At 34.9% G+C, this 12,084-nt stretch overlaps 2 protein-coding genes across 3 annotated transcripts in view; one reads left to right on the top strand and one right to left on the bottom strand.

Annotated features, from left to right (window-relative positions):
• The window catches only part of LOC105223791 (uncharacterized), a 141,360-nt gene that overhangs the window by 112,553 nt on the left and 16,723 nt on the right, over window positions 1–12,084 (top strand). The window lies entirely within an intron of this gene.
• Window positions 3,633–10,377, bottom strand: LOC105223790 (uncharacterized). The gene is made up of 3 exons (XM_011201639.4): window positions 9,784–10,377; window positions 9,548–9,721; window positions 3,633–4,495 (listed from the first exon to the last, which is right to left on the bottom strand). Exons 1-3 carry the CDS (start codon window positions 10,000–10,002, stop codon window positions 4,253–4,255), a joined length of 636 nt encoding a protein of 211 aa, XP_011199941.1. The 5' UTR covers window positions 10,003–10,377; the 3' UTR covers window positions 3,633–4,252.

Raw genomic sequence — 12,084 nt, 5'->3', positions numbered from 1 at the left:
TGTTCAAATCCAACAAAAACTGTGCAAGACCCTAGGTACCGAATATGGGGACGCCAGTACCTACAGTTGACTTATGTTCGAAAATGTCGGTCAATGTGTGAAATATGCAATAGAAATGCAGATAGAATCCTTTTCCTGCAGTAGTTATTCTGTGTATCCAAAATGGGTGGCATCGGGTCAATACTTCCCTGAGCCGCCATATACCTAATATAAAGATTTTCGAACTTATTGGTGATTTTATAGTGAATATCTCTGCCAATATTTGATTTATTAGTCTGCAACTTCCGCCGTTTTCCAATTTATGTCTCTAGGGTCAAGCACTGGCCGATTAAATCGTTTTATATCGATCTTGGACATTTGTGTCAACATTAACCCAACAAAATATTTGTAGAGATCTGTTTGCATCCCAAACGTATTCTCAACTGAAAATGTTAATTTTTGAGCCGAATTCTCGACATGTTCGGGAAATTTTGCTTTTCTTTTTAAATTCCAAGAAAAGTGCGGCTAAGGACCCGTAATAATACTATTACTCTACTACTACCACCAATATGATTTCTATTAGGTATTAAAAAATATAGAATTTTTGTAAAGCAACTTGTGTTATTTTACAAAAAAATGGATCATAAAGCATTTCGTGTGTTAATTAAGCATTGCTTTTTGAGGGAATAAGGGAAAACACTTTTGGACCGTTTTTATACAATAAAGCCTTAAATTTACAAAAAAAACGGCGGAAGCAAAGTTGTAGACCAATATCAATAAAATTTTCAGAACATATTTGACTCATAATAGTATATCATTGTACCAAACAATACAATTGGCCGAAAACTTCACCTAACCCCCATATGACTATTACCAGTATTTCTGATTTATAATTACTCCATTATACATTGGTTTTTCTAACAAATATTATGCTGAATATCCTGTATGTACGTATGTATGTTAATGTACAAGTTATATATGATGTGTTTATATAAAAAATTGGTTAGATTCCGATCCTCTAGATGACGTTTTACATCACAGGGTATTTCCCTGGCTTTGATTCCAGCAAGTTGCAAGAGTATAAAATGATCGGTTGCAGCCGAACTTAGCGCTTCCTTACTTGCTATGATTATTTGTATCATTATAAATGCACTCAGCCTTTTCACATTGTGCCTCCGTTATGAAGTTATTAATTGTAAATTAAGTGTTCAAATCGAAAAACAAAATATAATTTGCTATAATAAAAGACATATGTTTTATAGCTGCTCAACTTCGAAAGATACTTACCTATTGTCTGAACCGTTCAGAAACTATCTACGTAAATCATTATGAACAAGTAAAACAATTTCATTTCACGTTAGGCTTTGACTTCATACTCATTAACCCAACATCATCATTTCCACTAAGTACTTATAATAAAGACTAGTTTTACCTCCATAAATGTCAAATATATTTTAATAAAAATTAGTATAAGTATAATGCATTTTCAGAAATTGAAAACTCGCTTTATTGAAATAATTTACTACAAAAAAAGTTAAAATATATTTCACTCCATACATATATGTAGTTAACCATTAGTGAAGCATGGATTTTCCAAGCGCACTCCAGCTACCTGTAATGATTGCCCTTATGCTCTTCTTGTAGTGATAGCGAAGCTGAGCTTAACGGGAAACTGAACTGATTTTTATCTTTTTCTGTGTCTGGAATTTCAGCACTAGTTGTTTTGACGATTCGGTTACGTAGTAGTTTTAAGCTTTTATCCTGCATCTCTGGAAAAATAGTTCTTTCCGCCTGCGATTGCTTGTGTATTTCTATAGCTCTTCTTGCAGCTTGTTGCTCAGAATGTATTCCTACATGTACTTGTGTCTAAGGAGGCATTTCCTGCAGTCTACACATTTTGTTTTTGTTGTGGTTATCTTATCGCCGCTTGAACGATAAGGATCCCGTATGTTGTCTTCGAAATTATCTAACAGCAGGCAGAGAAAACGTGCGAAGGGGTAAGGTCCGAGAAGGGATATTAGATGCGCGGAGTTCTCATTGTATGTTGAGCATATATGTATGTATCTGAAAGGACCTCTCGATGCTCATGGAAAGCATGTCTGCTTACAGCAAACGACTGCAGAGATGATTCCTCCGAAAACATCTCAGCAGAAACTGAAGCATCAAAAAGATCTGAGAATCTTACTTAGTTGAGCATCTTGGCACCATCGAAGTATTTTGTTGCAAGGCAGTAAAGGCTAATGTCGCAAATGCGCATTGGCAGCATGGAGTCACATAACGTGTGGACCCACTGCCTTTTTAAGATGGATCCATTCATTCCATGTATTGGACCTAACCGGGTCCATTCTTTTGGACCTGGGTTGAATCCAAACGAATTTTGCTCACTCCGTAAAAATATGTCTTCTTAATAATAATTATATAATAAGCATTTATGTACAATGAATCAGATTTATATACACATTTATAATATTAATAAGTATGAATGATATTTATGAGTTTCCGCAATTTCCGCTTGCCAAAATCAGTTCATTTCGTACTCTTAATAGGTCATTAAGTGTGTGAAATAAAAAAATAACAACAATGTTTCGTTTCAGCTGCCAACAGGAAAAACTACAACCCCAAAGTTAAAACATTTGTTTCCTATTTTTAAATCCTTTTAGCCACAATTCCATGCAATGCTTCCTGCACTAACCATTATTAGGGCTTGTGGCTTCCATGCCTAGAGACCACCACACTTTATTGTGCAGCATGAGGGTGGGGTGGAATGATGTTGCAAGTGTAGTACTATTTCGGTCGTGAATGGCTACAAATGTCTTTTACAAACCACTACAAGAGGGAGGAGAAACGGCCATACAAGGTTAAAAGTTGCATGTTTTAAGGTGGCTGTACATATGAACATCGGTATATGTGGCGAATGATAGTTTTTACAACCTTTCGACAATAGAAGTTGGCGCTAACTTTTAATTTGGTTAGAAACTGAAGCGGAGTAAATTTTCCTTACAGTTACAATTGTTGTTTAATATTACATTTTAGTTTAAAATGTTTACAACGGCAATTAAACTAACAACGGTAGGGAAAAGATTGGTCTCAGTAGAGTATACAAAGGTCATTACATTAGAATTAATATTAAATGTTTCAGTAAGTTAGCGCCGAGTGACGCTGCTACAACACATAGTCGCACATATACATACATGAACAACAATTTTAACACTATTTTCACTATAATTTCTAATTGTAATAGTGATATATTTCGGAAAGTACTTCTACATGAATCATACCACTCGCTAAACGAATCTTATTTCTTGACAAAAATCAGACGCTGACTACTTAACTTAACCCGCTTTTTGCCAACGCAGGAAGACCACCAAATAAAACAAACTTGCTTGAAGACAAGGGTTTTCAGCTTCTTTAGGGACTTTTATAAATATCTTCAGTACCGTTACTCGATTCCAGTATATAACTTTTGAAAGGCCAGTTACAGACAGTTACTGAATTGCTTCCCATTTGATCAAAAATTAGCACACTTTTAAGCCGCAATGTGAGCATAGATCGCGAAGTCGTCGAAAGCTTGCCTCGTTTGAGTCGCTCACCCACGTCTGATAATTTCCAGACGGGAAAAATTCTGTCTTGGCTGTATATTTTGTTGAAGGTATAACGAAATCACCTTTCCAAATTATGGTAAGTCAAACCCAAACTTTACGAGTGCATTCAAGGCAATATATATCATACTCGCCAATATATGGGTCAGATGGTAACTGATACCCTCAGAAGCATTCATAACAAGAGATATAAAAATCGTAATGATCCATCTTTGATGAATGCAATTTATATTAGCAGTTATCTAAATAAATAAGTAGTAAATTTAAAATACCATTTCCAAATTCCAGTAAATTCTTCAAAAAAGGCACTTTAGAATAGAAAAAAAGTTCTTGGTATAAGATCATATTTATTTAAAGTAGCAAAATAACAAATTCCGAAAATTAACCTCAAACTTATACCATACCCTCCACCTTTGGAGTGCTGCCATTTGAGCAACGCTCTTGAACACTTCACTTATTTCATTAAAATTTTTACACTTATTATCGAAAATATGCAAAGACCCTCACAACATTTATATTCAGACCCTGCTCGGTTACACATACAAATAACAAAATGAAATATACAGTTACTAGAAAGTGACCAAATACACACGAATATATGGGTAACACTGCTTCCCCGGCTATGTAAGCAAATATATGTATGTCTACAGGGATATAAACACGACACTATGAAATCACTTGAAGCCACGCTTCCACAGCCGCAAATCGTCGACATCGTTCGTTTCGATGGCATTCTGGAAAACATTGCGCACACAACGCACAAACAAGTAATTCGCCACCGGGAGGCAAAAGGTGAAGAGCGTGTGCAGATCCAATTTGGTGGCGCCAACCAATACCTCCACCAGCCAAGCCATCAGTTCAAAGCTCAACACAAACATATTGATGGTAAGCCAAGGCGTCATGTGACCTGGCGAAACCTGTGCGGGCGAAAAGAAATGGAAAAGAAAAAGTGATGAATGTGAAAACTGTGAAAAATAGCAAAAACGAACATAACTCAAAGCAAGTAAGGAGGCGCTAAGTTCGGCCAGAGCCGAAATTTTCAAGTTTTAAAAATTTACAATAACGTGTCGTTTAGTATTTCGAGGCGGCTTAAAAATAGATATTTTGAACAAGTAGGGAAAATCTAAAGTTCGTGAAAACATCCTGCATATTGACCGATATTTTCGGGATCGAGCCAAGATCGTGATCGGCTGCTTCTTTTATTTTTATTAAACAAAAGTATGCTCAATAAAATACTTCATTCTGGTCAAGATAACTTACACTTTGACTGATAGACGAGCACGTATCTTTCAACCAAACTAACTCATATGAGAATACCGGCCAGGGCGGTTTATGTAAAAATTTCACACCTTTTCGGCAACAAATCACTTGAATATACACATTTTAGGTGACATAAGGTCACAAGAGTAATAAAACTCATGAAATTAGGTATATTGGGGTTATTGAAAATATTAAGGGGGTATTCTACTCTATAAATCAAATTTCGGGCAGTTTTTTGAATTTTATTTAAAAAAAAAACCAAACATACATATTTTTACTACCCACTTTTTTATGGTGTTTTTATTGATATCTTAAGAATACCGAAAAAAAATTTTACAAAAAAATATTAAAAATTAAAATAATTAGAAGGGGGGAGAGACAGGTGTAAAAAAAATGGCGCATCCTGGTACATTGATCCTGACTCTCCTAGTGGTCTGAAAAAAAAAAAAAAAAATTAATTCTTAATCACTAAGGATACTGTTATAGTCCCTACCTCAGGGAACACGAAAAAAAATTTTTTGGACAAATGGCGACTGCCTGAAAATAAAAATCATTTTTTTTTGAAATTCCTGATTTTTCTTTTAAATATTAAAAACAAAGGATTAAGAGTTATATAAAGATAAAGGATTATATAAAGAAACTTCACACAAAATTTCAAGTAAATTTGTTGTATAGAACTTGAGATAATGCCGGTACCGTGTGGAAAAAATAGTTTCGAGAAAAACGCGATTAAAAAAGTGAGTCTACCTACCTACCGTGCTAGGTACTGCGTCACTAAAGTAACTGTAGCTCTTAAAATAATTTTATTTTTTAAAAATCCTTTGAAGGATATGTTCTTAAGGGTCTAAACTTTAAATATATGAAAAAAAATCGATTTTTTTTTTAAATTCTAGAGTAGAATACCCCCTTAAATTATCCGCTTGTAGCACCAGACCAAGTTATTGATAGCACAGGGTACTGACTCACTTTGTTTGTGATTTTCCACGAATTCGCCGATATCTTGGTTATAAAGTCTATGTGTTGAGCAAATTTTCATATATTCAGTATCTGCGAGCTTGACAATTAATAAATTGTTGGGAACCATATTTGAATAGAGTTAGCAACCTGATAATACTGTTAGTGCTGGGGTCTACTTTGATAACTTCTTTAATAATTGATTGACTTATTATAAGATGAAAATATCTGCACGAATTTAAGATAATGTTATACGTGAAGTAAGCAGGAAATTTGGTATGATTTAGTCCATTTTCAAAATATGGCATATCATGCCACTTCTATCAAATTTGGCTGAAATGGAACGCGCAGTTGCTGAGTTATGAGAGTCTACTATGTAGGGTGCGCTATGGAACTCTTGGCCCGCATCATATGTAAGCCTGCGGTATTATCTGTACCGTTAAATTCAATTACACTGATGATACAAAAGTATTATCCTCTGTGCAACATGTTGCAACTGTATAACTATTCTTAATAGTTAAGTTAAAGTTGTAAGTTTAGTGTATGTGAAGCGAACTTAACACGGTTAAAATGGTGTGAGTTGCGACTATAAATGCAGTAAACCAGAAAGGCCACCAACTTCGGTCTACTGTGCCAAAATAGTGGACAAATTCCAAAAGCTTAGTATTTTTGTGCCGCACCTTAACATGGAGATAGACGGGTCAGCGAAGATTTCAAATTTTCACCAACAATTTTTCAGGAGTAAGCACAAAAAGTGAAACAATTTTTTTCCAAATCCCTCACACATAAGCAACTTTGACATTTCTGATTTTTTCGCGCAGTTATGGTAGGATGATAGTCATTGATTAGTTGGATACACTGGCGAGGTGGCATGCTGTTGGTGAAGAGGTGTCGCATGTGAGTCACTTTTGGGTTGCTTTTGGGTATTCATTTAGATATGTGTACTTATAGGTATATGTATGTATGTGCTGCTGTATAGCACTATTCGGGCACATTAATCATGTTGAACGTCCGAAGCGATTCGCGTCACTGCATGCAACATGCAACGCTCTAGTGACGGCATTAAACAGGAAGCTGACACATTTTTCTGCTAACCGCCACAGTTACGCTAACTGTCTGTGGCGTAGTTAGCTGCTGGCATTCTGGCGATTCTGATTGCAATTGCTGACAAATTTGCATTCCGATCTGCAAGTCAAATGACATTTGACAAGTTGAAATGTCAAATAAATGAATATTCATATCGCGGCCAAAGTAAGTCATGTGTACATACATGTGTGGAGATGAGCTTCAATATTTGCGTTCGTGTATCTGTATACCTTCTGTGTATATACCTAGTTATGGACGTGGTCGTTAGTCATGATAATAGTTTGGTTAAATCCAGTTAATTTTTGAAGCCAAACAAGGGCCATTCCAAAGCCAGTGTATTCTGATAGAAAGAGGATTTAAAATTCTTATAACTTTTTGTATTTTCTAGTGAAGATACACATGGCTGGTTGAAATTATTTTTATATTTATTAAAGTGGAGGTTTATGATCGCAGAAATTATTCGAAATATGTGTCAGCACTATGGCTTTACCGTCTTTTTAATTATATGGGGGCATACCGTAGCTATTTCCTAGTGGAAATTTTGGAAAAGATTCTGTGGAATCATATAAACCGAATTAAACTGAGACTTGTTTTATCTGCTCAGCTATATTAATTACAAAATTAGAATCTGAAGTCGTGAACAGACTGAAAGATTGATAATTTGGTAAGAGTTTTGGAATTGTGATTTAGCAGGTAGCAAGATGATACGTAAAATCATGTCATTGTCAAGCCTGTTTTAAGATGGGGCTGTAGCGTTTGTACTTTATGGAATGCCGAATCTTTCATTAACACTTCAGATCATTGACGACCAAGCGAATATCGAGACTTTGTACATTACTCGTAGATCTTACTTTTTTGAAATTCAATAGAAAATCATTTCTAGCAGACCAAGCAACCAAATTATTTAAGTATGTTTGAAGTATATGATTTAAAACAGCTTTACGTCGGCATATAATAAAATATTTGAGAATTCGTGTTTGTGAAACACCTGAAAAGGCATTAATTGAATTTGAAAGAGTATCTTAAAATATCACTCGTTGTGTTCTATTATAAAGTGTGGTTGAAAACCCAGAAGATCAACTTTATGTACGAGAGTCGAGAGATTTCCTTTATCGGAAGCTTTGCTAAAGTCAGTGTATATAACATCCGTATGCTTGAGTTTCCTAAAATCCAATGATACATGATTTACAAATTCAAGTAAATTTGTTAAAGTAGATTTTTCTTTACGACATCCATGCTGAGAATAAGAAATTAACGGAGACATCGAACAAGTTTTATGTTCTGCAATGATAACTTCAAAATGCTTAGGTATAACTGATAGTTTTGCAATGCCCTATATTATACGGTCTAATCCACTTTTATACAAAGTGATTATAAATTACTGTTTCCATATTAAAGGAAATATACCTTCTTTAGGAGAGGAATTAAAAACCCTTGTCAAAGGCAAGAAGATCTATTTGGCACAATTTTTCAGGAAACATGAGTTTATCATATATGGACCGTAATTAAAAGATGGTTTTAACTCATTTAAGTTAGTAAGACGTCTTCTTCAGAAATGATTGGAGCGTTAATTGAAGTATTCGGACAGAGCACGTGCTGATAGGAAAACAGAGAATTAGTAGAATTAGTAGAGTAGTTTGAGTTAAAATCTGTAAACATATTGGAAATAATGTGATTTTCAGATGAATTGATAGATTTGACATTTATACTTTATAAATGGAATAAATACTTTCCGTCCTTTTGATCAAACATTTTCTATGTATGTTTTAAAAAGAAACCACTATATGGATCACCTCTCTAAGTAAAGGATTATCACACACCAAAAGTGAGGAGAATTTTTCGGTGTTGAGTGACAAATGATCAAAATAAATGTCACTAAGTAAAATTACATAAGAACTCTTTTCTACAAGGCTATTGGAAGTAACTGGAGTGCTACCATAGTAGATTCCTCAAGTAACTGGCTCTACATATGTAGATTTAAACTTAGGTACTGATAAAGAGATATCTAAGTTAATATACCGCTATCTTATCAATTATTAACTTAACTATTTCATCCTGATCCTATTATATTTTTATAAAAGTCCTGTACTTGCCATAATATGCATGTCTTATAATTGAACCCGATCCTTAATTATACACCGAATAATTTAGATTTAGGAGTGAATAAAAATCTCAGCATCGATACCCATTCGTTATTAATATCTCATATTAGCTGAGGTCATGAAGAAAAAGTTAGAGTAAAATAAATACTGACTTACTTTGTAACAGCGGAAAAGAGAATAATTTAGAACTTCTCTGAAGTATCCTTCGAAAACGGATATGAGTTGAAGTGGAGGTATATAAAAATTGTATTAGACTTAATGAAAAAGGGATCATTCAAAGTGCTCTAAACCGATCTACCATACTTAATATGTTATATAAAAGGGAAAGTTTCAAAATAATTTCCCAAAACATAGAACTGTATGACTTATGATTGCAATATGAGGTTATTTGGTCTTTCGCGAACTGACCAACTGTTAATGATACTTAGAAAAATTTCTTCCGCTGCTGTTGTTTTGAAAACCACCAAATTATTCTGTTTCGAGAAGGCCACACCACAGTTAACTTCATATCAACTTTTAATTTCAATATTTCTGAAAAGGATATATAGTACATATCCAAATACTCACATTAATAACTGCATACCAAAGCAGCAACCAAGCGTTGAGCATCACCAAAGACCCAACCAGGCGACATTTTCGCAACACCGAATAGGGTATGACATAGTATTTACGAGAGCGCCACATAGAGACACGTTTGCGTCCACCCCAATAAAGGCTGGTAAACTCACTGAGACTATAAAACTAACGAGAGATTAAATTTCATTTATCTCTCGACTTTCTCTCTTTCCTCTACATCCTCTTACCGATCCAAGCGTGCTGATCGCCAGCACCACCCAATAGATAACAGGAAACCACTCAGCTTGACACAGCGAACTCTCCAGTAAAAAGTTTTTGATCGCTCTCCAACGAGTGCCTGGACAAAAATGCCAAATTGAGTAGACGTCGCAGTCGTCCACGGCAAGATCGAATTTGTGCCGCAGAAATCTGCAAAGCTTTTTGTCGAAATGTGTAAATTTGTACATTGAACTTTCAAAAGTCTATCTGCAAAATTAATAACAATTGAAAATTGTTACACGGGCTTTTCTGCTTCTTCAAAGATTTCTCAATTTTTTGTTTAAACTGGACCAAATACGAATGTTAATGGATTAACAATGACTTGATTAGATTTTGCCTATATTTTTCTTGTAATTATGCACTAATTATTGACGTTATATAAAAAATTTGGAAGAAAATTAAAGCGCTTCTCTTCCCGAAATCTAAAAACTTTATGGCTGACGTTTTCGTGTGTTAGAAAAGTTGATAAATATACGAAAAAGTAGAAAAATAGAAAATTGAAAATATAAACAAGAAAAAATATAAACAACATTTGTACTAAATAATGTTGCCAGACCGGGCACTGTGATGTGTTTCACCTTTTAAGTAGCAATAAAAAAATATCTATCGAATCGGTAAATAGACAGAAATTATAAGGAATTCTTCACTATCAATATCAATAAATGGAAAATGAATGTGATTAGACATTCAAGAAGAGCTTAGGCTTTCCGAATTATTATTTTAGTATGTTTGGATGCCTTAAACCCCGATTGAGTTGCGTTGAAAATGGCTGTAGTATAAGCACATACTTTTGAGTTTTGGAAAAGTCACAGAAAGGAGATACATTGATTGATGCGATGTGTGGGATGTGGCGGCGTCTTCTTAAAACCAAATGTCGCCGAGATCAGGAGCTTCAATTTCAGGCATCAAATAGTTGGTTACCATGGCGCGATAACGGTCGCCATTGCCGATTACGTTCTCAGCGGTATGATTTTTGAAAAAATATAGACCGATAATTCTATCAACCCATAAACCACACAAAATCGTTGTTTATTCTGAAAGAAATGGCAGCTCTGGAAACTCTTCAGGCTGATCTTCGTCCCAATTTTGCTTGTTTACATACCCTTTGAGACAGAAATGGGCCTCATCGCCAAACTAACTTTGGCTCGGTAAATTTGGATCTTCTTAGAACTTTTCAAGAGCTCTTAGAGTTCGAAGTTGCTTGGAAAGATCGAATGGTTTCAGCTCTTGGAGCTATATTTTGTAAGTTTCCTCGCTTTATCGACGTAAAATGTGCGAAGTCGCTCTATACGTCAGTCCGAAATGCTGCGAACGGCACCGAATCGACTCTCCAAGGTCGCTAAGGAAATTATTTAAAATAAAGTACTCCATAGCTCACCAAAAACAGAAATCTAAGTGAATCTGAATTATAACATACAAATCTGAGCGGCTGAAGAAAGGTCGATTCGGATATTGTTGCACTCATAATAAGGTCTCAAGAATACCATATATAAGCATAATTTGTGGCAGAGATGCATATAGAAAATTAAACTCAGATTAATTGTATTAAACATAAATTCAAATTTTCAAATAAAGGTAATATAAAAAACATTTTTTAAACTCATATTTATGTAAAGATTTCATCAAGAAAAATATATTTTTAAGAACTGATTATAATTTGAGTTAATCGGGGAGACAATTGACAACAACATTAACAAATTTTTAAACCAAAGAGTGCCGAAATATTTACGTGAGATAAAAAGGGACAGACTAATTTAGACGATGAGCGAACGCCTGAACACAGATACTTCCGGAGAGCAAAACATTTGTGTTACAATATTACGGAAACTTTTTTATAGCCTTTCGAATATTTCAATTAAACCGTTATCGTATCAACATGACTAGATACCCATAAGCACATTTCAAATTCATTAAAAGCCTCTCAGAGTCTCTCACCTTCAATAAGTGTTGGTGTTACATTCGCTATTGGTTGGCGCGGCTGTTGAACTGTAGACGACGGCACAAATTACATCAACAACAAGAGTTGAAAAGTGTATTTGAAAAAATCTCACGTGCAATAACATCAAAATGCCATTCATTTTCTCGCGTTTAGCTTCCACTTTCATTCCGCACCCATTTGCTGAATGGCCATTAGCTCGCCAATGTGCACCTTTATTTGCTAGAACATACATGTTTCTGTGCACGTATGAAAGTGCGTGTGTAGGCCCACAGGGAGCGAATACTCATTTCAGCGCTCACGCACGCACACATACGCATACACACAGGCGCTT

Source organism: Bactrocera dorsalis, chromosome 5 (assembly GCF_023373825.1).
Source record: "Bactrocera dorsalis isolate Fly_Bdor chromosome 5, ASM2337382v1, whole genome shotgun sequence".
Taxonomy (NCBI): domain Eukaryota; kingdom Metazoa; phylum Arthropoda; class Insecta; order Diptera; family Tephritidae; genus Bactrocera; species Bactrocera dorsalis.
Note: the sequence above shows the minus strand (reverse complement) of the source record. Positions and strands in the feature narration are given on the sequence as shown.

Coding starts and splice junctions, on each gene's coding strand:
- LOC105223790 (XM_011201639.4), bottom strand. CDS start 10,002: ATGTACAAATTTACACATTTCGACAAAAAGCTTTGCAGATTTCTGCGG. Junction 9,722..9,783: donor CGATCAGCACGCTTGGATCG/GTAAGAGGATGT, acceptor ATCTCTCGTTAG/TTTTATAGTCTCAGTGAGTT. Junction 4,496..9,547: donor TTTGGTATGCAGTTATTAAT/GTGAGTATTTGG, acceptor TCGCCCGCACAG/GTTTCGCCAGGTCACATGAC.